At 50.3% G+C, this 25469-nt stretch overlaps 1 protein-coding gene across 1 annotated transcript in view; it reads right to left on the reverse strand.

Moving 5' to 3' along the window:
* Spsb4 (splA/ryanodine receptor domain and SOCS box containing 4) overlaps window positions 1-25123 on the reverse strand; it is a 51927-nt gene extending 26804 nt beyond the window's left edge. The window contains exon 1 of the mRNA XM_038324332.1: window positions 24430-25123. Within this exon, the coding sequence (XP_038180260.1) occupies window positions 24430-25123 (694 nt within the window). The remainder of the gene's footprint in view (window positions 1-24429) is intronic.
* Between the last annotated feature and the right edge of the window lie 346 nt (window positions 25124-25469).

Below are 25469 nucleotides of genomic sequence, written 5' to 3' on the forward strand. Positions count from 1 at the left end.
CAGGCCAGGGTGAAACCCTTCAAAGGCCCTGATTTTCTGTAGAATGGTTCCTTCTAAGAAGGCAGAAAGGCAGATAAGCGCAGGCAGCAGGACAGCTCTCAGGCTAGGCTCCTGCAGTGACTTCAAGGGCTGGGTCAGACACCACTCAGGAAGATGCCCTGAGGGGTAGAGCTGGGGTAAGGACAACCTGACAGTGACCAAGGGCTGCTCTCAGCGACAATTGGTGATAAGGGAAAACCCTGAAAACCCTAGGCCGAGAAGTATGTGCTGGAGTCTGCACTGGGCAAGGGGATGGGGGGACTATGAGTCAGCATCAGGGACCCTAAGGATGAAAGAGCTTCAACTAGCCAGCATCCCAGCCTGGCAGGTAACTAGCTTCCTCCTGGAGTGCAATCAAATGTTTTCCACACAGCTTTGAAGGTAATTAAAAATCAAAAAAGGCCTTGTAGCAAACACAAGCTAAAACCTGTCCTCATCAAGGCCCTCTCAGGAATAGTCTTCCAGCGGCCTCCTGCTCGCCTGTCATTCTCTGAACAGGGACAGCTCTCTCTGGGAGATCGCGGCAGCCAGCACAGAATCGGATACAGCCAAGTTCACATTCAACGATGCATTCATCCCCCAGCTTCCCACATGTTTGCTCTGTTTACCCTGGGCTGGATATCATAGGGGCAGCTCAACAAGGCTCACAGTCAAGGCAGGGAAGTAACAGAACGGGGGTCAGTCTGTGGCAGTCAAGGAGGAAACAGAAGAGGATATGGGCATTGCCAGCCTCCAAGGGTGGCCATGCCTACTTTCCCCAGTTGGTGAGGCTGTAGGAGACACTGCTCTGGAAGTACAGAGAACGCACCCAGCTTCCAACCAAGAGCTGGGCAGGCCAGGATGGCATGGACCACTCGCCAGCTGACTGCTAAGTTCTGCCTGTATCTTTTATAGACACCCCAAGCTCACCTCTACCGCCCAGAGAGGAAACTGAGGCACAGGACAGGGCTGTGGCCAGAAGAGGAGCTGTTAGAGGAGATAATTATTTGGCTCAGGTTCAGCAAGGCCTGGCTTGGGCTCTGGATGGCAGGGAAGTGGGCATATACTCTCTGTGTCAATCAACAAGGACATCCTGATTTGTGCCTCTGCTCATCAAGCTATACTCGGACCCGAGGAGTCCACAGGGGAGAGGGCAGCACAACCAGCCTGGCGGCGGGCCCACAGCATCCTCCCGCAAAAAAGGATGGTGACTAATCCACTCCGGTTCTTGCGCCTCTTGGTCACCAAAGACGGAGCATTCCAGAGAATCAAATTATCCCTCGGGTGAGCTGGATTTTGGAATATGGTCTGCCTAGGTTTGGATCCTGACTCTGCTACTTATTCACTGGGTGATTGTGAACAAGTAAAGTGTCCTCTGCTGGCCAGGATGACCTTATCTGCAAAGATAAGGTCTTACCTTGCTGTTTCGCTGGGAGATTGACAGCAAGCAAATGCTCCCTACAATCCCCGGCGTCACCAGAGACATCATCATTGTCATCCCACCTTAGCGGGCATTTCTGGGCTTGGTTCTAGAGAGTCTGGATCCCTATAGATGCCATGAAAGGTAACTGCTTCATCTCCCTGTATGACCTACGTAAGACTTCCCATTTCACTGTGGCCATACCCTACCTTCAGCCTCTCTATCCCTCCTTGGATTGTAGACAGTTTAAAGCTTGGCTCTACTGCCACCCCAAGCTCATCCCTGGGGTCTGTGCTGCAGGTGGTGAGCAGAGCCTTGTCGGGGTGGGAGGATGGATAGAACAGAGCTGGAGCATCAGACTGGCTTGGAAACAATGTGACCTTGGATATCTCACTTCACCTCTCTGAGCCTCACAAAATGGGAAGAATAGCCCCTCTGTGCTGTGGTCAGGACAAAGGGGAGATTAAGATATACAGTGTGTGCTACGCTGGCACTCTTGGGCTCCTGTCCCTCTCCTTACTTTAGGACAGGGCCTAGGCCATTCATTCTGCCTCAGTTTCTCTCCCTACTCTTAGGTGCTGAGATACAGTCACCAGTTCTAGGAGGCCATTGCAGATGTTGCACACCCCATGGCAGGAGCCTGAGCCCTGTACTGTGCTAAGCATCTGGAGGACCAGGTGGCACAGAAGAGCCAGCAGCTGCCTGGGTAGAGCCTGGAGAGGGGCCTGATTGCTCAGAATCACCCTGCAGCATCTGGCTGATCCCAGCCAAGCTGAGGCTGATGCACAGGGGCATTTGGATCAGTTCCATCACTGATGAGGGCTCCCATGTAGCAAGTTCTGACCAGTCCTCCTTGACTGGTCATCTGTCCCTGGTAGAGAATAATACACAGGGTGTGTAAAGGAAAAAGGCTGCGGTGAGCTCAGACTGATTATCTCTTTCCCTTGCTAATAATGCTAATACCGATGGCACTGTCATTTGCTCAGTCTCTTGACCAGTCACGATGATTCTTACTGCATGGGAGCAGCCCCTGAACTGGCCTCGCTGCTTCTCCACTGATCCTGTACTGTATATTTATAACAGAGTGACGACCCCCCCCCACCCCCTTAAAAAAAACCTTAATGTATATTGTCAATTCTCATCCCAAAAGTTTGTGGTGATCTGTACAACCCACTTAAAACCTGCTCAGAGATGCTCCACTTGATCTGCCAGTCTCTGGGCCCTGCTCCTCTGGCCCCATCCCTCATCTCCTCCCTCCCTAGTATATGTGCCTCAGATCCTCTATATTTGCAGCTTTGCCTGCTATCACAGCCTTGTCTGCTGTCACAGCCCTGTCCCTGTGACAACCAGATGACCCATTTCTTCTCTCCAGTTTGGGTTCTTTGCTCACATGTTACTTTCTCAGTGAGGCCTTCCTTCCTTAACTGCTCACTTAAACCTGCCAGGTCCAACAGCTTCCAACCCGAATCCTCTCCCTATCTTTTGTCTACAATGCTTACCATTAGCCAAAGTTTTGGTGTGTCTTTACATTGACTTCCTATCTCTCCTGGTAACACGGAAGCTTCCTGAGGACAGCCGGCTGTGGCTGGTTTGTCCCTGCAGGTCTGTATCCTCAGTGCTTGTCCTAGTGCCCACCTAATAGCTGCAGTACACTCAGGCATTGGTCCTGCCTTAACTTACAGAATCAATGCAATACCTATCGAAATTGCAGCATCATATTTTACTGATTTAGACAGAACAATACAAGAATTCATACCAAGTCACAAAGGACCAGAAATGGCCAGAGTCATCCTAAGAAGCATGAACACTGTTGGAGGTATTACAATGCCCAACATCAAATTATACTATAGAGCTACAGTGATAAAGACAGCCTGGTACTGGCCTGAAAGTAGACCAAGGGAATAGAATACAGGACCCAAAACTAAATTAGCTGTGTCCACTTAACTTTTGACAAAGGAGGCAGAAACAAACATTGGAGAAAAGAGCGTATCCAACAATGGTGCTGGCAAAACTGCATTTCTACCTGCTGAAGAATGAAATTAGATATATGTCTTCACCCTGTGAAAAATCAATTCAAAATGGAAAAAATATTTTAATTTAAAACTGGAAACACTGAGACTTAGAAAACATAGGGGATGCCTCCAAGATATTAGGGTAGGAGAGAACTGTTTAAAAGAATGCCAACAAGAACCTGCCACAAGCAATCAACAGATGGATTCCATGAAAATGGAAAGTTTCTGCACAGCAGAGGAAGCAATCAGCAGAGCCTACAGACAACCCACAGGAGGGGAGACAAGCTCTACCAGCTACACGACAGACAAGGGGTTAATATCCAGAACTCACAAAGGACTGCAGACACTAGACATCAAGGAAATAAAACTGCCAATCACCAAATGGGCAAATGAACTGAATAGACAGTTTTCAAAAACAAAGGAACACAAATGGCCAATAACTGTTTTTACAAGTGCTCAATATCCCTAAGCTATCAGGGACATGCAAGTTAAACTACTCTGAGATAGCCCAATTGTATGGCTGTCATCAACAAATCTGACAACAGATTGTAGAGGGTGTAGAGAGAAAGGGGCCACTGTAAGTGTGGGCAGGTGTAAACACTAATACACCACTGAGAAAATCAGCTTGGAGATTTTCCAAAAAAAAAAAAAATCAAAATAGAACTATCATATGCCCCACCTATTTTACTCCTGGGCATATACCCTGAGAACACTATACTCTACCATAGAGATATTTGTACTCCCATGGATTTATTGCTGCTTTCTTCATTAAAGCAAAGAACTGAGGTCAATTTAGCTATCCACCAATGGATAAATGGATAATGAAAATTTAGTACACACACACACACACACACACACAGAGAGAGAGAGAGAGAGAGAGAGAGAGAGAGAGAGAGAGAACACTAGTCAGTGCTAAAGAAAAGCAAAATTACAAAATTTGCCCAAAACATGGATGGATTTATAATGTGTAATAAATATTAAGAAGGGTTACACAATCTCAGAAGATATACCTCTCATGCTCCCCCTCATCTGAGGAGTCTAGCCACTACTGCATGTACAGATGTAAACGAACATACGTGTGAGTATGCTGTAACATGGGTAAAAGAGAACAAGAAAGGCTAAAGAGGAGGGCATGGGGTAAGGCTGGGTGCCGGCAACGGACATCAGCTTGGAAAGGGATATATGGTGAATTTTTTCTCTAGATCTAATTCTGTCACAGATTTTTAGTTTGGGTGAGAATTAAGCGTATGAGAATGTATTTGATAATGAACTTGTAAGACCTATGAGGTGAAGCCCCATGGCTGCAGAATGTCTATCCTAACCACACAGAAATTCACTGAGATGTGAAGACATTGGTTCATTTTGGTATGCGGTGTTTATTTGCAATTTTTCTTTTTGATACACAAGAAAGTTCAGGCAGGCAGTGGTGGTGCACACCTTTAATCCTAGCACTTGAGAGGCAGAGGCAGGTGGATCTCTGTGAGGACAAGGCCAGTTAAGTTTACAGAGTGAGTTCCAGGACAGCCAGGGCTATACAGAGAAACCCTGTCTTGAACCCCACCCTCCAGAAAAAGTTTATTAAAAAAAAAAAAAAAGAACATATGGGTAAAACTCAACCACAAAATGGAATGGGTGGGTCAGAGTAGAGCTGGGGGTTGAATTCTGGGCAGACCCCCATGTGGGAGTCAGGGCAGGGGTACCATAGGAATTCATGCTCAGCTTCTTCAGTTAGACCAATTTGGCAGGGAGGCAGGTGCAGTGGCCAGTCTGCCTCACCTCTGCAGGGTGTCTGTTCTGACCAGCCCGTCACTTTGAAAACAGGAAGAAGAGTGAGCCCACAACAAGCCCTGAAGGGGCTCTCCCAAGGTCACAGTGCTGATTAATAGCCAAGCTGTCAACACCCACAGATTCTGGACTGATTCCTGTGAAATCCCTGAAAATTGGTTTTTCAAAGATAACAAGCTTTTGACAAATTCCCCAGAAAATAAGGTAAAGCCTGGTCCAAATGCATCCATCCCTCATCTGGCTCCTGACCCTGAGGCTGCTGGCAGCCATGGGCCAGCAACCAAGATATTCGCTACAGGGAGTTCACTATAGGGCTGGGGTGTTGGGGAGGTAATGGCCTGGCTTGGTGGCAGATCGCCTGCCTAGCGCGTGAGTTCCATCTCTCCATCCAGCATTGGGAAAGGGAAAGCCACTTCCCTGTGGTCCAGGAAACGACAGGCAAAGGGTCCTCCAGAGCTGCTCGGACTCACTCAGGACACACCCTAGACTGTTTTAGGCATCTACCTCATTCTCCTGATAGCCTAGGCTCTTCTCAACACTGCCCCCACTTGGCAGGATGGACAGCGTCACCACCTCTGCCCTACTCCATACTTTCTCTCCTTTGGGTGTCCCCTCTCTGAGGTGTGTGGCACCCGGTATCCCTCTGGGCTGTTCTGTGGGCTATGCATCACTCTGTTCAGCCTTCATAAAAGTGGGGGAAACTTCATCAATGCTGGGCTGACCTCTCAGAAGGGACAAGGATTTCCCATACCGCCCCTTCCTTGATGGCCTCCCTTTAACTGGGTCTCGGTCATGGCATGTGAGGCTGACACTGTCAGAAAGGCCTGTGCACCAGCCTCCCAAGCTCTTACAGAGTCTCATTCAGCCACCAGGGAAGCAAGCTGCTGATGGGCGAGTCCAGCCCTGTGTGCCCTGAATACCAACCATGTGTATGGAGACGGCCTCTGTGCAGCCCACTGGAAGCTGTTCCACAGGGCCAGTCTTGGCTTGGCTTACCTCAACAAGGATATGGGAAACGGTAGCTTGGGGAGAGAACCTTAGGAAATAAAAACTGAGTTGGGGAGACCAGGAAGTGAGGCAGGCAAGCAAGGGGGGGGGGGATGAATGAGCTGCCACAGTGGGCAGCAGGCGGTCTCCCCTAGAGTCCCTTGAGCCCTGAGGCAGAAAGCCCCACAGAGCTGCTGGTATAAGAGCCCCTGTCCCGGGTTGGGGAAATGCAGAGTGTTAACTAAAATCCAGACTTCACTTTGTTGGTGAGGCACTGTCTGCAGAAGATGTAGCAGGGCTGTAGCCACAGGGCTGTGGTGAGCGCACACAGACCATGTTGGGGACATTAGACTTCTTGACTTTATATTACTTTGTACACGTGGATTTGGAAACATTAAGATCATTTAGTGGACTTTGAGAAATGGCTCAGTTGTTAAGCTCCCACATACATGTGGACACACACACACACACACACACAAATAGAGAGAAGGCATGAAAGTAGGAAAAGTCAGCTTTCATCTTGCTGCCAGGGACAACCCTGGCTACCTTTGGCTAACCTGTTTGAAGCTGAGTTTGAGCCTTCCTCAGGGTCTCATTTTCTTCAGTGTTATGTCTTCATTGTCTTAAAATTATTCAATGGAAAACTCCATCCATATATTTTCAGTAACATTTACTACAGTGCCTTTCCACATTGTCATTGATTTTATTTTGGTGTTGTCATCTTCAGACTTAAACTGTAACCCAAGCTAGCCTGCAACTTGGGGTGACCCTACTGACTCGGTCTTCGAGTGCTGGAATTGCAGGTGTATACGCTCACACCTGACCCACTTGTGCTGTCAACCCTCACAGCAACTAGTTTATAAATTAAATTCTGCCATAAGCTTGTCTGCCTGGGAAAGACACAGACACACGGTGTCTGGTGTGGTCTGCAGACGTCAGCATGCTCCAGAGTCTTGGGATGTACCCCATAGATAAGGAGGTCCTGAGATGGCCTGGGGGCAGGATTTCCCCCCACGATGTAGGCTTTTGTGGTTTGTGTCCCTTGGTGGCCTGATAGCAACTTTCCTGAAAGCCAGTGCTAGCAGCAGGCAATGCGAGTGTGAGAGCCCCCCATGTCCAAGACAGGCCTTGGACCCTGATGGCCTGCAAGCTGGGACACCAGAGGGCGACTTCTACCCCACAGCAGAAAGCAGACTCAGCTACTCTGACTGCTATGACCCTGGCTCTTCCCCCATGGACAGCACAGCTTTAAATCTCAGCCCCAGCTCGCTTCCATTTTCCTGCTCACTGAGCAGAACCAAACTTTCGCTTCTAAAGAAAACCCTATCATTTAGTTGTAAGTACAAAAGTGTCCCGCCTACCCACAGACACAGAAACATCGCTAGGTTCATCTAAGCAAGTGGCTGGAGACTGCCTGCTTCCAGGCTTCTCTTACATGAAAGAAAAACAAATGTTTAGTTTTGTTTAAACCTACATATTAGTGGTTTGGGTCACAGCAACCAAACTCAATATCCACAGACACTGTTTGAAAGTCCCAGAAGCTTCCTGGCTATCTGCTCCTGAACTCCAACAAGCTGCCTGCCTTGGGCCTGCGCCCTCCACATGCTATGTCTGCTGTCAGAATCCTCCACCTCCTCGGCAAATACCAACTTGTCCACCCAGACCAGCTCCTGCTCGATACAGTGGCCACCCATTATCCCTGTACTAGGGAGGATGAGGCAGGAGGACTGCTGTGAGTTCTAGGGCAGCCTAGACAGCCTAAGATATAGGTAAAGAGCCTGTCTCAAAAACATAACAAAACAAAACAAAAAGAACCAGCCAACCTCAGGGAAGCTCCTCTAGATTCCAAGGTTGGCACGGATTCAGAGTTCCCATGTGCTTTGGGTCTCCAGGTACCACCCGGCCCCATCTCTGCTCATACAGTGATCCAATGTGTGCCTTTCTGTGCGAGTCCTAGTAACAAGGATGCTGCCCAGCTCTCTCCAGGGCCCTAGCAGAAAGTAGAAAGTCAAATGTTTATAGAAAGAATCAAGCATAGATGAAGACACACCCAGAGGGACCAGGGAGGGTGTAAGGCCAAGGAGGGCTTCCGGAAGGAGGAAGGCAGACTGAAAACTGGCCATGCCAGTTTGGGCAATGAGCCAGGCCACCGACTACGGCATAGAAAGCAAACATTGCAGACCCTCGGGAGATCTTTACATGACTTAATGAAGCATATCCTCAATGCCCCGGAGAACCTAAGAGTGGTCCCAGCCCCCAGCTGCTGTTGGTGATTGACAGGGGAGCTGCCTACAGGAGCCCCAAGCCCATGGCAAGGAGGGGGGTGACAAGCACTGTGGGCTGCTGAACTCAGCTTAAAGGATTGCCATCTGGTTCAGGTCAAAGGTCTCCGGGGACCGTTTTGATTTATAGGCTGGGGCAGTCACCAAGGCGGCATGAGGGGCTGTGGAGAGAGCCTGTAAAGGCGAGGGGGAAGGAGAAAGAAAGGACCATGGGGTGGGGGAGGGGTGTTGAGGAGGTGGGGAGAGACGCAAGTTCTGAGCAACCACCTGCTTCTGAGTCCAGCTTCTAGCTGTTTTCAGTACAGAACATGGGAAAAGAAAGCACGGAATTGAAAAAGCCAAGAAGCGGGTCAGGAGAGACGGCTCAGTGGTTAATAGCACTGACTGCTCTTCCAGAGGACCTGGTTTAATGCCTGGTACCCACATGGCAGCTCACAACTGTCTGTAACTCCAAGATCTGACACCCTCACACAGGCATACACACAGGCACAATACCAATGTACATAAAATAAAAATAAATTATAAAATAATAATAATTTTTAAAAAGGCCAAGAAACATTTATTGTGTGTCTACTGTCTCCCTGGGCTGGCACTGGTGCTGCCACTGGGCAGAGGAAGCAAGTCACATGGGTTCTAGGTGGTAACACAAGTCACACGGGTTCTAGGTAGTAATGCAAGTCACATGGGTTCTAGGTGGTAACACTTGGTCTTTTCCTTGCAGCGGCTCAGCCTCTCAACCCGACTGCCATACATGACAGATGATACCCAAGGGCTGAGTTCTACAGCTTGCACTGACAGTTGTATGTCTGGACCAGGCTTCCTGCCCAGCTGCAGAACTTCCCTATGCCCTGAAGGGCCTCAGGAGACCTGGCACTCATCGGAGGAGGTGACTGATGGCCTAGTCCCACATACAGGGTGTCAGAGCCCCTGGAACAACTGCAAATGTGTTCGGCCGCCAGAAGTACAGACTGGGTCATGAGAGAGAACTTTATAAACATTAGGCTGACATCTCAGAGCCTCGAGGGAGGACAGTTTTTGAACAGATGGAGGAATGGGGTGACATCCAGGCAGGGAACGGAAAAACAGCAAGAGTAGAGGCCAGACTGGAGGATGAGGTCCGGGAGGCTACGCTTCTGTATGGAAGAGCTGGGGACATGGGCCCTGCTGAGGGAGACCACTCACATTTCCTGTCTCCTGGGTCTTCTCAGAGGAAGAAGAAGAGCTTAGGCAATGGCCTAAGTGCCTAGCCAGTCTTCTAGGGGCAGAAGGAGCGAAGGGCTGTAGCCTTTAGTGTGTACCGTGCTGGACACGTCCAGGGACCATAAACACTACCTTTAGAGTCATCTGGGATGGAGGAGTAGGAAACATGAGGAGACAACAGAGGTCCCCGTGGATATCTAAGCCGGCCCTAGGAGGCCATATATATGAAATCTCCCTGGATATGCAAAATAAGCCAGGCAATCTATTGTCCAGAGAGGCCCAGGGTTCCAGACCCAGCTCTGGCTACACAGGACAGCTAAACTCAGCCTTAAAACTAAATCCAGAGAAGCTCTGATTACCAGTCTAAGGCCGAAGCAGGGATGGATGCTGTGGGAGGAAGCCACTGGGTGAGCAAGGCTCATGGCCCAAAGCAGAGGATCAGACAGGTCAGACAAACATCAGTTCCAATCAGAGATGAGCCAGCATCTCATGGCCTGTGTTCTTGTACATGAGATGGTGTGCCATCTCATGCTGAACCTGGAGTTACAGGACAGCTAAACCCAGCCTTAAAACTAAATCCAGAGAAGCTCTGATTACCAGTCTAAGGCCGAAGCAGGGATGGATGCTGTGGGAGGAAGCCACTGGGTGAGCAAGGCTCATGGCCCAAAGCAGAGGATCAGACAGGTCAGACAAACATCAGTTCCAATCAGAGATGAGCCAGCATCTCTTGGCCTGTGTTCTTGTGCCATCTCATGCTGAACCTGGAGTTACAAGGACACTGGGGGGTCGCTGACTGGTGTTGCCGACTTACCTATACCACTGATTTCCCAGGCAAGCAATAAACTACCTCTGTTTTATTTGTCTGTGGTAGGGGCTACAGGAAAACCAGCCCAAACCTGAGCAATAAACTCAGGTGGGGGTTGTAGTGTAGCCAGCACTTCAACAAAGCCAGAAGAAACCCCACTTCCCACCAGGACTACAGATGCAAGGCCCAGCTCAGCCTGGGGAGGGCAACAATGAAACCTGACTCCAGGCTGCTTCCCACCGAGACATCCCAGGGGAAACACTGGCGAGGCCCAGCTCTGGCCTCTGACCTCTGCCCTGGATTTGTTTATACAAGGCAGGGTTAGAGATCAGAGCTGAGATGAGCCACGGGTTTAGAAAATGACAAGCAGACCCAGCCAGATGCTCAAATGTGTTACAGACAAGGATAGTGTTCAGCAACTCTCAAGCATGAATCCGAGGTGGGAAGGGCACAGGGTCAAAGGGGAAGAAGAAAGGCAATCGGCCTTCCTGTGCAGCGGCTGGCGGTGCCATCTGTTACAGGCTAAGGGAGGCTGATGGGTGTTGAGGGCTGTGGGGACAAAGGAACCTATGTGCTCCCATCTCCAAATAGGCTTTAGTCCTACTGAAAAGCCAAGGCAGATACCACAGAACTCTAACATAGGAGTGTGTGCAACCACAGCATGAAGTATGTGCTCCGTGATGGCCTAACCACGCTCACAGGACTCTTGGGGGGTCTCGTTTTACTTTCACCCCAGAACGTGTCCTGCTCACTCCTCATCCCAACTTTAGAGACAAGAGGCTCAGCGGATTTAAGGACTTGCGGGAATTGCAGAACTAGGTGAGCTAGCGACAAATGCAACTTGGGTTCTGGGCAGTCGCAGTTATACTGCAGCTGGGGCCTCATCGCTGCAGGCTGCCCTGGAATTCCTGGGATTCCTCCTGTCAGCCTCCTCCCCACCTACTATATTCTCTAAGGTTTCCTGTCTCGACTGGACGGTCTTCTAACTCTGGCCTCCCTTGACTGGCTCGTCAGTCCTGGAAGAACTCACGAGAGTGTGGTGTGCCTAACGTCTACACTGTGCCTTGAAGTCCCTAGAGGAACCATATCCTTTGCTCTGTCCCTGAGCCCTCAGTCCTCCCCAGAGTCTTTAAAGTCTCCACTCCTGGGTAGTGGGGATGGCCCCTATCTTCACTGTTTAACACGATGGCTACCCTCTATGCATGTTTGAAGACATGAGGATGTAAGCAGGACGGTCAAGGAACTAAAGACCTGCTTTAATTGTAGAAGCCACCTACGGTCAGTGGCCAACCTATCAGATGGCAGGGTCATGAAGAATATTTATCAAGCAAGTGAGATGGTGCCGACACCAACATCAGAGACGACAGAGCGGCAGAGACCAGTGAGGTCATCTTGTCCAAACTTCTTTCCTGCGATGGGGAAATCAAGGCACAAATAGAGATCATTTCCCCTAGCTGGAACCAGCTGACCAGTGTCCCAGCTCCCAACTCAGTGTACTTTTCAGGACCTGTCCCGCTTCTCCTTCCATATCCAGTACAAACTGGATATGGATGTTAAGTCAGTTCAACTCAAGAGCACGTTTTAATTTTCACACATCTGTACAATCCATTCCTCTTCGTCAGTCAAGGAAGGTTGCCTGTGTCCGTCAAAAGGGAAGTAGAAACCGCAGCCCACTAATTCCACCTTGGGTAGTTTGAGGTGAAAGATACCCAGGTTATCCTTGTGGTTCTCTTGTCTTGGGACGAGAGTAAAGTGGGTCTCAGCAGAACTTCGTATTGGCACTGCGTTCCCAGGGTCTCTCCAAGACCGTAAAGGGCGAGAAGCTGTAGACAGGATTGGCTTCTGCCCAGGCAATGGGGCAGGCTCTATATCCTGCATCACCTGCCCACCATTCCAGACTGGAAAAACTGAAAGGTAAACCCTGCTCAGGGAGCAGCCTCGGCTAAGACACACACCTGGGAATCCTCACTCTGCAGAGGCTTCTGTGGGCTAGACCTCCGCAAACCTAATGAACTTTGTTTAAAAAAAAAAAAAGCCCCAAATTTGCCTGGAAGCAGCAGCAAAATGAGAGGACCAGGAGCAGGGTTTTGGATCTGCTGTGCGGCTCACTGTGACCCTGTGTCCCACAGCCATTGATTCCCCAGCCAGTTAAGAGAGTGAACTGAGAAGCATACGCACTTTGACCAAGGCGCCTCCACAATAGCCTTCCCACAGGCTCATCTGTCCAATCAGGAGGCAAGCGCAGGTGGAAGGGAGCCGAGAGATACTGTGAGATAATAAAATACCTTTCAATCAAACAGTGGACTCGAAGGAGCTTGGAAGGCAGTGCTGACCCCCTTGGTCTCACGGTGCTCACTTCCCAGTGTGTCCAGGGCTGCTGGCAACGGGCTCGCCCCACTGAGCTCCTCTCCACACAACCTTCGCTGACCACCCCCACTGCATCGTCTGGGTTCCTCTCAGTCCCTCTCCACCAGGAGTCCTGGGTCACCGTGTCAGCTGCCCCTCTCACACTTATAATCTCATTTCTCAGTATCCAGATTGATCATACATAAGCATTTATTTCAACGTGTTTCAGTCAGTCTCTTGCTCAAACTGCCATCCCAATGTCCCTGATGCTGGACATGTAGCAGACAACGGAGCAAAGAGTTATGGAGTGGCCCAGTGAAGAAACCAACAGGAACAAAACCCGGTCTTAATCTTGACCACAGGCTGGACAGCGGTGGAAACCAGACCTACACAGTTCACTGCAGCTGTCTGGATCTGGCTGGTGTCAGTATAAACACCAGCACAGACAGATGATGAGGTGCCAAGCCACTTGGGCAGCAATGACTGCCCAGATTATGTCTTTGCCCTAGTATCAAGTTAGCAGCTATGTGTGGGGCACAACTAATGTAAACTCAGAATTCTTCACTAACTGACAAGCTCTCCAGTTTCCTTCCCAGAAGCACCAGCGAGGAGTGAGTGTGTGTGTGTGTGTGTGTGTGTGTGTGTGTGTATGCCTGCTTCCTGCAGGTGCTGTGGAAAGAGAGCACTTCCCCATGAATTGGTCATGGGTGCTTTTCATACCACTGTCCCAACTCAACTAGGGATCTGAAGCATTAGTCTAATTAATCTTAATCTGCAAAAATTCGGGAGTCAAATATTGTGGTAAGTCTTTTGGGTATATATCCAAAGAATGCCCAATATTGCCACAAGGACATGTGCTCAATTACGTTCAAAGCAGCATTGTTTGTCATAGCCAGAACCTGGAAACAACATAAATGCCCCTCGACCAAAGAATGGAGAAGGAAAATGTGGTACATTTACACAATGGAGTACTACACAGCAGGAAAAAATAACATCTTGAAATTTGCAGGCAAATGGATGAAACTACAAAACATCATTTTGAGTGAGGTAACCTAGACCCACAAAGACAAGAGGAGGAGGAGGAGGAGGAGGAGGAGGAGGAGGAGGAGGAGGAGGAGGAGGAGGAGGAGGAGGAGGAAGAGGAGGAGGAGGAGGAGGAGAAGAAGAAGAAGAAGAAGAAGAAGAAGAAGAAGAAGAAGAAGAAGAAGAAGAAGAAGAAGAAGAAGAAGAAGAAGAAGAAGAAGAAACAGCAGCAGCAGTAGCTGGAAGATCAGAGAACAGGGAACAGCCATTATTTGCTTCCTACTTCTTCCATTCCTTCATTCAAAAAGGGACAAGATCCTTTCTTAGCCCTTCCTTAACCACTTCCTATCTCCTCTCTATCTACAGTCCTCCAAATCTCTATGGTTATCTGACTCTGCCTTCTGACTCCAAGCAAGCTTTATTTGTCAGAGCATAATCAATATATTACACAACATGTATTCATTTGTGCGAGTAGCACTTACTGAGACCCCACCAAGCATCAGAAGCTGGGACATAGGACAACAGAATGGTAAGGAGATGCAAAGACTTGAGGGCCTGAGAGTAGACCCATATGACCTTGAAGGTACAGAAGGACACACATGAGAATGGGATTGTTTCTGGGGACCTGGCTCTGGGCAGTGCTTCCACACATTGCCCATCAACCTAGAGGCTTTCGGGATGTCCGGAGGAAACACAGGTGGAGTTTCCAAACAGTGGTACCCTACACTTCACTTAGGTGCATACGCTATCCCTTTGGAAAGGAAAGCAGCTGAACTCTGCTGTGGTTTGAAAAGGAAAATGTGCCCGGCACCACTACCACCAAGTGGTATGTGATCTAATGTTGGTGTCCCTCCTAAGGTGTTCCTCTTCTGGGTTCTAGATTTCCAAAGAAGCCTTGACATAAACATCCCATTGGACTCTCAGCACGTGGCCGATGATCACCACACTAGGCTTTCACTGAGGGGCAACCACCTACACAGCCCTGCGAGCAAGGAATAAGCCTAGGGCAGAGGACTGTCATCTACCTCACTAAACACCAGAAGCAAATCTGCGTCTCCCCAGGGGCACCCCTGTGAAATGATTTCTGAAGGGTAAGTTCTGGAACTCAGTCTGGGTCCAAATGGAGCTACTCAAAAGCACGCACTGGGTCCCAGAGAGTTAGGACCATTTGTTGCTTTTGCAGAGGACCTAGGTTCCCAGCACCCACATGGCAGTTCACAACCATCTGTAACTCCAGCTCCAGGGGATCATGGTTTGCCCTTTTCTGAACTCTGCAGACACTAGACATGAATGCACACATGCAGGCAACACACACACACGAACATCAATCATCTTTTAAAAAAATGTATGTCCTGAAAGGACTCCGAGGCCAGGACAAGGTCAAGTTTTAGCATATCTGTCCTCCACTGTATCACAGCGGGGTGCCAAGTTTGGTGAGTAGGAGACAGGGGCCACGTGCTGGCCAGGTGCCATATCGAGGGCCTGTGGTGGGGCAGCCCTTGCCTGTCAGGGCTCCCAGCAGGCAGGTCACGAAGCAGGGTTCTCACAGTTCTATTTATAGAAGGCGGCCTCTGAACAGGATAAACTGGGAAAGCCAGCGAGGCAGTATTTTCCAAGCTCACACTGTCTTGGCTTAATTTCATCCTAGGCAAATAAATCATTAAGGAGGCCCTAAGCCCTGGAAGATCTGACGAAGAGGCCCATTACACAGCACAGCCTTCCCCTGAATTATGGAAGACCTCTGACAGCAGCCTTATTAGTGTCTGGGCCAGACTGTAACTCACGCTAACCACCCCCTTGCCATAACCAAAGGACGAGACAGGGCACATCAGCTGGCTCCCTGATGGAAGGACAAAAAGCTGCTGCCAGCCTTGCAGGCTGCAGCTCTCCCTGTAAACATGCTCGCTCATTGCTTTCCCATCTCCTCCTGCTCAGAACAGTCACCAGTGCCACGGGAGGAGCTGAGAACTAGTGCCGTGGACAGGTGCTGTGGCAGTGACCAAGGCCAACCTCAGCCTCAGCATCCTCATGAAGCCCACGAGAGCCAAAGCCTAGCTGTCACCACAGAAAACCGGGCATGACCCTCAGGGTTCTAGTTTGTGAATTACAGGTAAGTACTAGAGAGTTCCATGAGCTGTCTTATCATGGTCCTGAGCCTCCAACATCCCATGTGCAAAATGGGCTTGTGGATGGGAGAAGGGTCATTCAAAGAGAGTCAGGAAGCCACCAAGCAGAAGGCCCTGACCAGCCCCGGGTGTGTTGGGGAGCTAAGCAGTTGCATTGCAATCTTTTCCCGGTCATCCCACAGCACGACTCTGCCACAATCCTGTGAATTTCCCATGTGGCAGATGGGGAGGGGAGCACAAGATGGAAGTGAGCTGGATAGGAAGGAGAAGATGCTGAGGCCCAATAGGGACAAGGCGCAAGGCCCAGGACCTGCCCTGGCATCAGCTGGCAGGAGAGACTATGGGTACAGGCAGGCTGAGCAGCACCAGGCTTGGCTTTCATGGGCAAGCATGCCACTTCCACCAGACCAAACTACAGAGGAACTGTAGACGAGCAAGTCTCCAGGGCCACCTGGAAAGGAAGAGGCAAATGGGAGGTGGGGGCTTCTGGGGACAGTGTGGTGGTGAGGATGCCCGCTCTATCCACACCTGTGACATGTAGCGTCATGCGCATCAGCTCAGAGTGTGTTAGAAAACCAGCATCTTGGGCCTCCACAGACCTAATGTGTCTCACATAATCTTCACTGTCAAAGGTCCCCGGGACAAATGTCATCACTGCAGTCACCCTCCAGATGAGGGTTCCGAGAAACACAGCGGGCAGAAAGTCCTCGCCGACCTTGGCATCCCAGCCTCCCCTATTCTGCATCATACACCAGCTTTCAAGGCCCGAGCCATGAACCACGCTGGTGATTCACTCACTCATGTCTTGCCAGGAACATCTTCAAAGGCTTTGGAGCCTGGGTTTCGACTCTGGTTCTGCTGCTCATTGGTAAGTGACCTTGGCAAGTCCTCCCGGTTCTCTGAACGTCTCCACAACCGCCTATCCAATGTGGCTACCGATTGGCTGCCATTCCCCATGCTTTCTCACCAGAATGCTTCGGAGACACGCTGCCTCCTCCCTGTTTCCCCACAAATGTCCAACAGTGGCTAGGCCCTCCACCTAGCATCTCCTCCTGACTGGTACACACATGGCCACAGGCAGAGTGGTGCCATTTGTTCACGTCCTTGCTGAGGACAGGTTCACCAGGCAAGTTACCACTGGAAGACACAGCCTGTCGGATACTCAGTGGGAAACCTCTGAAGCGGCTCACAGAGAAGGCTTCCCTTATGTGGAGAAATCCCTCGGAGTTCAGCGTGGACCAACGTTTACTAACGACGTTGTCCACAGTGATTTTCCAATCCACAGAACAATATTAGCACTTTTGTGTTCACTATTGTGAGTCCCTACTGTGCGCCAGGAACTAGCTAGGTCACTTTTGGTGTATCACCCATGATTCTGACACCTCAGAATGTTTTTCTTTCTCTGAAAAACAAACTGAGCTCAGAGTTAAAATGACGCACTCAGGTGACGGCTAGGTAGAGCTCAGACTCCTGGGTGCCAGGAGTCCCTGAGGCCAGATCCACCTCCAGACCATGCTGGCCCAGAGTGACACTTAGCGTGACACCAGTCCCACTCATACCTGGCTCCAGACACTGCCATCTACCTGCCAAAGGCCTTGGTGAAGGCAGGGCTATGTGGGACTGTTCGTAACTATCAAATGTGTGAATCCCCTCAAAGCAGGACTGTGGCAGCTGAGCAAGGCTCTTTCTCAGCTGCAAATCTGTTCCCTTTGTGAAGAACAAAAGGGAGGGGGCCATTTTCTGAATGCCAAGGTCCTGAATGGAACTGCCTGGCCTATCACACAACCTCCAGCTGGTCTGGATGTGGGGACAGATGTGCCATGCAAAGCACACAATGGGAAGTGGGGACGGGTCACGCTGGGGTCAGACTACAAGAGGGCTGGCAGTGATCACAGGCTGCTCTGTCTACTCTGGCCCATTGTGACTCCGTCCCCGCTGTGAAGGAAAAAAGAAAAAGCATTCAGGTAGTGAGAGGCCATTCCGTTCCTGTGCGTACGCAGCAGCGCATCTACTATGCCCTCCGTGCAGGGGTACAGCGCATCTACTATGCTATCCGTGCAGGGGTGCACCGCATCTACTATGCTATCCGTGCAGGAGTGCTACGAGAGTGGTAGCTCTGAAGATGGAGATGCAGCTCCCACTATGCAGCACCTACTGAGCACTTCTGCATAGGGTGCCCTGCGGAGGACCAGACAGAGGCTAACATAGATGCCATGCCGCTCCCGGTTCAGTGTCATCTCCTTTCAGCAGCTACGTCATTACAAACCATACATAGAACAGTCCACTCTGTGCACACAAGGGCGCCAGGTTCTTATGGTGCTGATGGACATCCTCCATTTGGGTCGGCTGGACTGGACAGCTGAAAAAAAATCTCAGTGCAATAGGAGTTTACAGCTTTCTTGGCAGCAGGGCCGTGTAACTCTACTGTCCTGTCAAAGAGAAACCCAATCACCCACAATGCTCACTGGGTGCCTGAGATGAGCTCAGTGGAACAATGGGAAACGCACATGTGTGATGACGGCTCGCATGGGTACACCCGCAGTGGCCACCTAAGTGCTGGGCCGGACTCCATTCTTATGTCACTTCCACGGCGCTTGGCATGGTTGTCTAAGTATCCCACTGCCCAGATGGAAAAACCAAGGCTTGAGAATGTTGAGTAGCGGGAAAGGGGAATGAATGGAATTCAAATTAAGATTAAAAGTCTATTCTTACAGGAAATTGCCTGACTGTACAAAAATAGGGATCTGAATAATTAAATCATTAGACATCCATACTATGAAAATACATGCAACTGTTAATAAGAAATGAGGGCCATTCTACCATAACTGATGTTTAAACAATTGCCAAGATCCATTAAGGTGGGGGGGTGGGAGCCATGATGCGAAGCTCCGCTTACAGTGTGATCTAAAAATTCCCTGTTGTAAGTATTTCTGGAAGGATACACGAGAAACTGCTGATGGTGACTGGTGGCAATGTTGCGAGGGAGCCAGGGACTGAAGAATGTGGCGGGGATGCTTCAACATACAACTCCGTGTATCGTTGACAGCTGCTACCCAGCCCCCAGCTTTACTTCTTAAAAGGATCATAAATGTATTAAGTTCCCACTGTTTCCACCTGTCACAGATGCCTCCCTGGCCACCACCCCTGCCTGAGCATGTCTTCATCACTTGAGCAAAGAGGACAAACCCACTGAGTGGGGCCTGGGGACAGAGTCTCTGGTCTGTAGTAAGCTGGGGTGACAAACTGAGATAAGATGAGGAGCTCAGACATGGACCTTGGTGGAGGAGCCACATTCTGTCATCAGGGAAGTCAGGAGGACCTCGCTGCCCACGCAAGACTCCCGAGTGTTGAGCAGGAGGGTGGTGGGCTCCACACAAAGGAGGAACACAGTCTGACAAGGGGAGGGTGCCCTTGCAGTCATCCTGTGGAAAACCTCTCTGGTACCCATCAATACCGGAAGCGCTGGCTGGCTGCCAGCCTCCTCTGCTGTACTGCTGTGCCCATAAATACTTGTTGGCAGATCGATTAAACCATCTAGGAATGACGACTGGAAATATAGCTTCTTCTGCTTGACACAAGTGGACAGGCCTTCACGGCCAGCTGGTCCCAGGACACCATACCTGTGCTTCCCCTCTTCAACCAAAAGTCAGTCCAGAGCATCAATGGGCCCTCTGTGCAGAACACCCCCAAAACAGCACAAGCCCAACACCTAAGTAAAATGTTTAGCCTACAGAACAGCCCATGGGGTTCCCCTGACAAAGAGAACCATTAGTTCCCCTGTATCAAAGCTGCTGAGGCCCCCAAGGATGTTGGCCTCTATCTGGGGCTCCTTGCCTCCACCCGTATATCACCAATGCAAGAAGTCCAAGACAACACCCTTCTGTTAGCACTCAGCCACCAGGCTGTGGGAAGAGGAACCTTCAGGCCAGGGAACAAGTCCAGACAAGGCCAGGACAGCCCAGGGGTGAGTGTGAGAATAGATGGGGCATCTTCCCCTGCTCGGGGATAAAGTATACCTGATTCCAAGCAGCAGAGTCGGCCTCTGCACCCAGCCTAGCCTTCAGCGCACTCTGCAGAGATCTTTGAGGGCCGGGAAGGAAGCAACAGAAGGAGAAAAAGCAATAGAGACAGCACAGCAGGATCTCAGTTAAGTTTACCACAGAGGGCCACAAAATCAGGTAGAGCCAACCCTCCTGCCTTGTCTGCTGGGCTCCCCATGAGAGTCTCACACCATTTGCCTCAGCCTGAATCCAGGTTCCTCAGCTATGAGCTGTGTGGTTTTGAGCAACTTGCTCAACTTCACTGACCATCAATTCCTTCAGGGTGAATCAAAGATGACTATCCATATATTCACTTAAAGAGTATTTCAATGATTAATTTTATGACGGGCTTAGAAAAGAGCCAAGCAGGATGAGATACGTCTAGTTAGTAGTATTATTGCTATTACTAGGTTGGTCTGGACAACTGACACAGCCTAGTCATGTGCCTGGCTTGGTCTGCATACACCTCAGCTACACACGCCTCAGCTGTCTCGGTTACAGACCTTTGAGCGTCCTCCAGGTCTTTGCAGGAAAACCCGAGACGCAAAGCCATATCATTCTGCAGTGTAGCGAAAGAACAATTCTGCCCATGAGAGGATCCAGGGCATCGTGCATTTGCAAGAGGAAATTGCACTGCCAGGAGCTCTTGTCCCGTCCAACGTGTGCTTCAGGGTTCAGTGTGGTAAGACCTTTCAAGGCTTGCTTTTACAGTCATAAAAATCATAAATTGAAAAGAAGTTATCCATTAACATCTTCCACTGCATTAGAGGAAAATGCTTTACAGAGGCCACTCTGTGTGTTCGATTTGTGACCCCTAGAACTTCCTCAGCCCAGCTGGTCAGTTGCAGCAATGGACTCCAACTACTAGGTGTCTGCTCAGTGCTGGTGTGCCTGATCACCCCCCCCCCCCCGCCCAAGCTGAAGAAGGGACACTGAGGCTTTGAGGAGGGAGTAACCCCAAGGGGCAGCCCTTTAATTCCCAATTATGCTTTCATTCCAATCCTGATACCCCAGTCAAATTACCACGTCCACAATCAACGAAGGCTCAGAATTCTTTCAACCCATAGATCTTCATGCGGGACTACCTTCCCAACCAAGGGGCTCTGGGGTCAAACCATTCCCCTCTGTGGGAATGCGTGGTGGAATCTGGCTCAGATCACCCTCTATAGATACAACATAGCTCTTTCCCAATCACCTCCCAGCCCTTGGACCCCACTGTAGCACAGGCTACCACATAATCAAGGCTTGTCCCAAGATAAGCTTCCCTCTCTGCCATCATACCTCTACCCAAGGTAGAGGATGCCAGTCTTGTCTGGAGGACAGCCTAGCACAGTGCCAGGATGATGGTGGAGAGTCATCTGTCTATGTGTTACTTTCATTGGTTAATAAAGAAACTGCCTTGGCCCTTTGATAGGACAGAAAATTAGGTAGGCAGAGTAGACAGAACAGAATTCTGGGAGAAAGAAGGCAGACGCTTCAGGCAGTCACCATAGGCAGTCGCCATGCCTCTCCTCTCCAAGATGGATGCAGGTTAAGATCTGGTAAGCCACCCCTCGTGGTGCTACACAGATTACTAAATATGGGTTAAGCAAGATAAGAGAATTAGCCAATAAGAGGCTAGTACTAATGGGCCAGGCAGTATTTAAATGAATACAGTTTCCGTGTAATTATTTCAGGTGGAAAGCTAGCCAGGTGGTGGGACACAGCCCCGCCGCTCCATCCACCCCAGGAAAACTTACCTGGTCATCAAACAGGAGATGCTACAGGCTCGCATCATGACAGTCTGCTCCACTATCACAGCCCCTACCCTGTACTCGCCTTCACCTCCTGAATCCTGTTCCGGATTCTGCCAACCTGAAAAACCCCAGCCACTGGAGAAGGAGATAAAACCATCCAAAGGACCCATGAGGTCAAAATGCATCAAACACAACTGTCTTTCCCACCCAGCCTCCTTCAGTAACGCAGGAGATCCCTGACTCTAACAGCCACAAGGGAGCCACAGGGACAATATGTTAATGACTTAGTTTTGTTGTTGAATACCAACCAATAGGCCGGAGTGGTCAATAACCGAAAGGAAATATTCTTTTTTAGGCTTTCATAGCTCCCCCTGCTGTCAATTTCAGACATTTGATGCCAACACCCAAACTAAGATAAGGATCCCATGTCCCATTTTCCAGATGAATAGAATGGATCTTAGGGAATTCGAGTGTCTCACTAGAGACAGAACCACTGTGCTGGGGATGTACAGAGGGACACCCTCCAGAGCGCCAGCGCAAGCACAAATTAATTCCAGCAGTAAACTTCCCAGCTGGACCAGAGAGCTCACTGGTGCCATTGTCTCCTCATCCCTAGGGTTTGCATCGTCATGTCTACCTAAGAGGATTCCAGACACTTCCTACAAAGCACCACGATGATCACCCTGCTCGGAGCAGACTCATCTGCTCCAGGGATTTAACAGAAAATGGAGCATCATTCCACCATTAACCTTAGTCCAACAACCACAGAAACAAATGCCAGTAAAAATGCTGCCAATTATACCGGAGTTGGAAGCTCCGGCCACTTTTGTGTTGGCTTGCCACCCTCAAACCGTCAGCCCACATTTTGCTCAAGCAAACACACGAGTCAAACCTTGCCCATGATTCCTTTTCTGGAATGTTACTCTTGGGCTGTCAACTGAAGAGGGGAACATGGGAAAATGGTTGATCTCAGAGGCCAACAGACCTAGGAGGATCCTGCTTATGGTTCAGAGCTTTGTGCTTTAGGTTTTTTTGTTTGCTTGGGTTTTTTTTTCTGTCTTTCAAAAAAAAAAAGAAAAAGAAAAAGAAAAAGGTGTATAGAATCAGCCACACTGGCTGGCAACTATACCTCTCATTTAGAATGAACCCTGGAACTGGGACTGCAACTGCTCACTTCTGTAAGATTTGGTAGGGAAGATGTCTATCGACGGTTGCTGGGAGACCAGCACACTGTCACTTTTCTCACTGCTGTGACCTACTAACCCCTGACAAGAAGGAACTGCAAGGCAAGTTCATCTTGGCTTAGGCCTCACAAAGTATGTGGTCCCCATGAGAAGGAAAGTATAGCAAGCGGCAGGAGCAGGAGGCAGCTGGTCCCAAGACATCTGCAGTCAGAAAACAGAGAGCTGACATAAAGTGAAGCCAGGTTATAAGACTCAAGATCTGCTGAGTGGTGATGGCGCACGCCTTTAATGCCAGCCTTTGAGAGGCAGAGGCAGGAGGATCTCTGTGAGTTCAAGTCCAGCCTGGTCTACAGAGTAAGTTTCAGGACAGCACAGCTACACAGGGAAACACTGTTTCAAACAACAAAAGAAACCCCTCAAGATCCCCTCCCCCCACCACCCTATGATCAACTTCCTTCCTCCCACAGGGTTCCATTTCCTGAAGGGGATGAGGGTTCAAACATAAGAGCCTATGGGGGACATTTCATGTTTAAATCACAATAGCGGCTATGTGTGAGCAAGCCCAACAAAGCCCTGGGATTCAAGATGGGCCACGTAGCTAGGAGTGCCTTTCCTAGAGGTTACCCTTTCTGTCTCCAGAGTGCTAGCATTAAAGGCCTGCCCTGCCGGCATTAATTAACTTTTCAACTGCCTGACAGGTTATGCATTGTGAATAAAGGAGGCCTTGGTGCCCCTAGGGCGAGATCTAGCAGCCCACAGAGAACTTTCACTTCAACCAGAGTCGTTAGCAGTTGCAGGGACAGGTCCCAGGATCTAGATTTCTGCTTGTCTGGAAAACGGGCCAATTTCCATAGTCCAGGGCTTCATTTCCACATGGCCACAGTCTGCTGGAAGGGAGAGCATTTACCTCTTTTGACAGCTGCCAGAAGGGGCTGGGATCTGGGTGTTCAAAGCTGCATCCAGTAGGCAGCAATCAATAAGTGACTGTTGCTAACACTACTTCTTGTCTGACAGCTGGACTCCCACCTAGGGGCCGGGCAATGGTGATGCTCTCCAGCTGGGACTAGGTTGGGTCATTCCATAAACCTCTTTAGCACTCACAGACAGCCCTTATCAAGAGCATTTACTATCCTAAGCCCACATATGATCCTAGGTAGCCCCCCACCTGAGTGCCAAGTTGGAGTTTGGCCATGTGACCCCCCTGAGTTGGAGTTTGGCCATGTGACCCTCCTGAGTGTCCTGAGTTTGATCACGACCACCGTGCCATTTGAAGATGGGTAAACTGAGGCAGAGCCTCCAAACTACAAAGCCTTGGACAAAGTCACAATTCAAAACCATGCCCTGATCACTGCTGAAAACGGCAGGATACCCCAACTACAGCTCTCCCTGCACTGCTTACCCGCTCCCCAACTCTTCTGGGGCAGGAGGCCTCTGCACCCCTTGCCACCTAGGCCAGCACACTTACGGTCAAGGCCATTGATGTAGCGCATGGTGACTTCGCAGTGGCCCCACACGGCACTCACCACCGGGTACAGTTTCTTGCCCTTGAGGCCACGAAAGGCCACGCCCAGGTACTGGCCGTCCACGATGAAGCTGAGCGTGCCCTCGTCCATGTCCAGCACGACCAATAAGGAATCTGGCAGAGCAAAGGCCTCGTCCGGCCCCAAGAAAGCAGGGTATGCCACCCCAGGTCGGTTCTTGCCATCGTGGTATAGGCGGCTGCGGCCCAAGTCCCAGCCCCACGACTCGGAGTCGCTGCCCACCAGTGCGGTGTAACCCACTGAGTGCAGAGGGGCACGGGACGTGGCCACGCCCACCACAGCATGGGTACCCCGCTGCCTAGCTGGCCAGTGGATCTGCCATGCGTGCAGGCCCCGGGCATGGCCCACCTTGCCGCGGATGCCATCCGTGCTTTGGGCCACCGGGTGACGGTGGAAGGTGAGGCGGTCATCTTCCTTGACGAAGACATTAAGCGAGCGGTCCTCGGGGTTCCAGGCATGTCTCAGCTGAACAGCCAGCCCTGCCGCAGGCATGTCCAGCAGCTGGTCTAGCCGCGCTGGCCGCCCGGGTTCTGAGCCTCGAAGCTCCCGCTTGGCAGGCCGAAGAGCTGGCTCTCGCACCTCCACAGACTTGAGGCTCCCCGAGAGCTTCTGACCCATGGCTCACTATAGGGAGGGGACCACTTCGGGCCACTGCTACCTCGTGGGAGCCTCCACTCCCCACAGCCAGGGATGGACCCTGGGGCTGGGAACCAGGCTTCCTGATGGTTGATCTCTACAGCCTCTGCTGGGCTGTGGCAGGGGCCCGAGCTCCTGGAAGGAAGCAAAGGGCACAAGTTATGACAGAAGCATCAACAGTCAGCTACTCGTCTCTTCATTTATACCCTGGCCTTGGAAGGGCCCTTTGTAAGGCCCTACCACATAATTAATGCGCATAATAATTAATGGTACTTCATATCTGGTACTTTCCAAGTATATGAGATATGGCAGATACTGTCCTTAATGA

The sequence above is a fragment of the Arvicola amphibius genome, chromosome 3 (assembly GCF_903992535.2).
Source record: "Arvicola amphibius chromosome 3, mArvAmp1.2, whole genome shotgun sequence".
In the NCBI taxonomy this organism is placed as follows: domain Eukaryota; kingdom Metazoa; phylum Chordata; class Mammalia; order Rodentia; family Cricetidae; genus Arvicola; species Arvicola amphibius.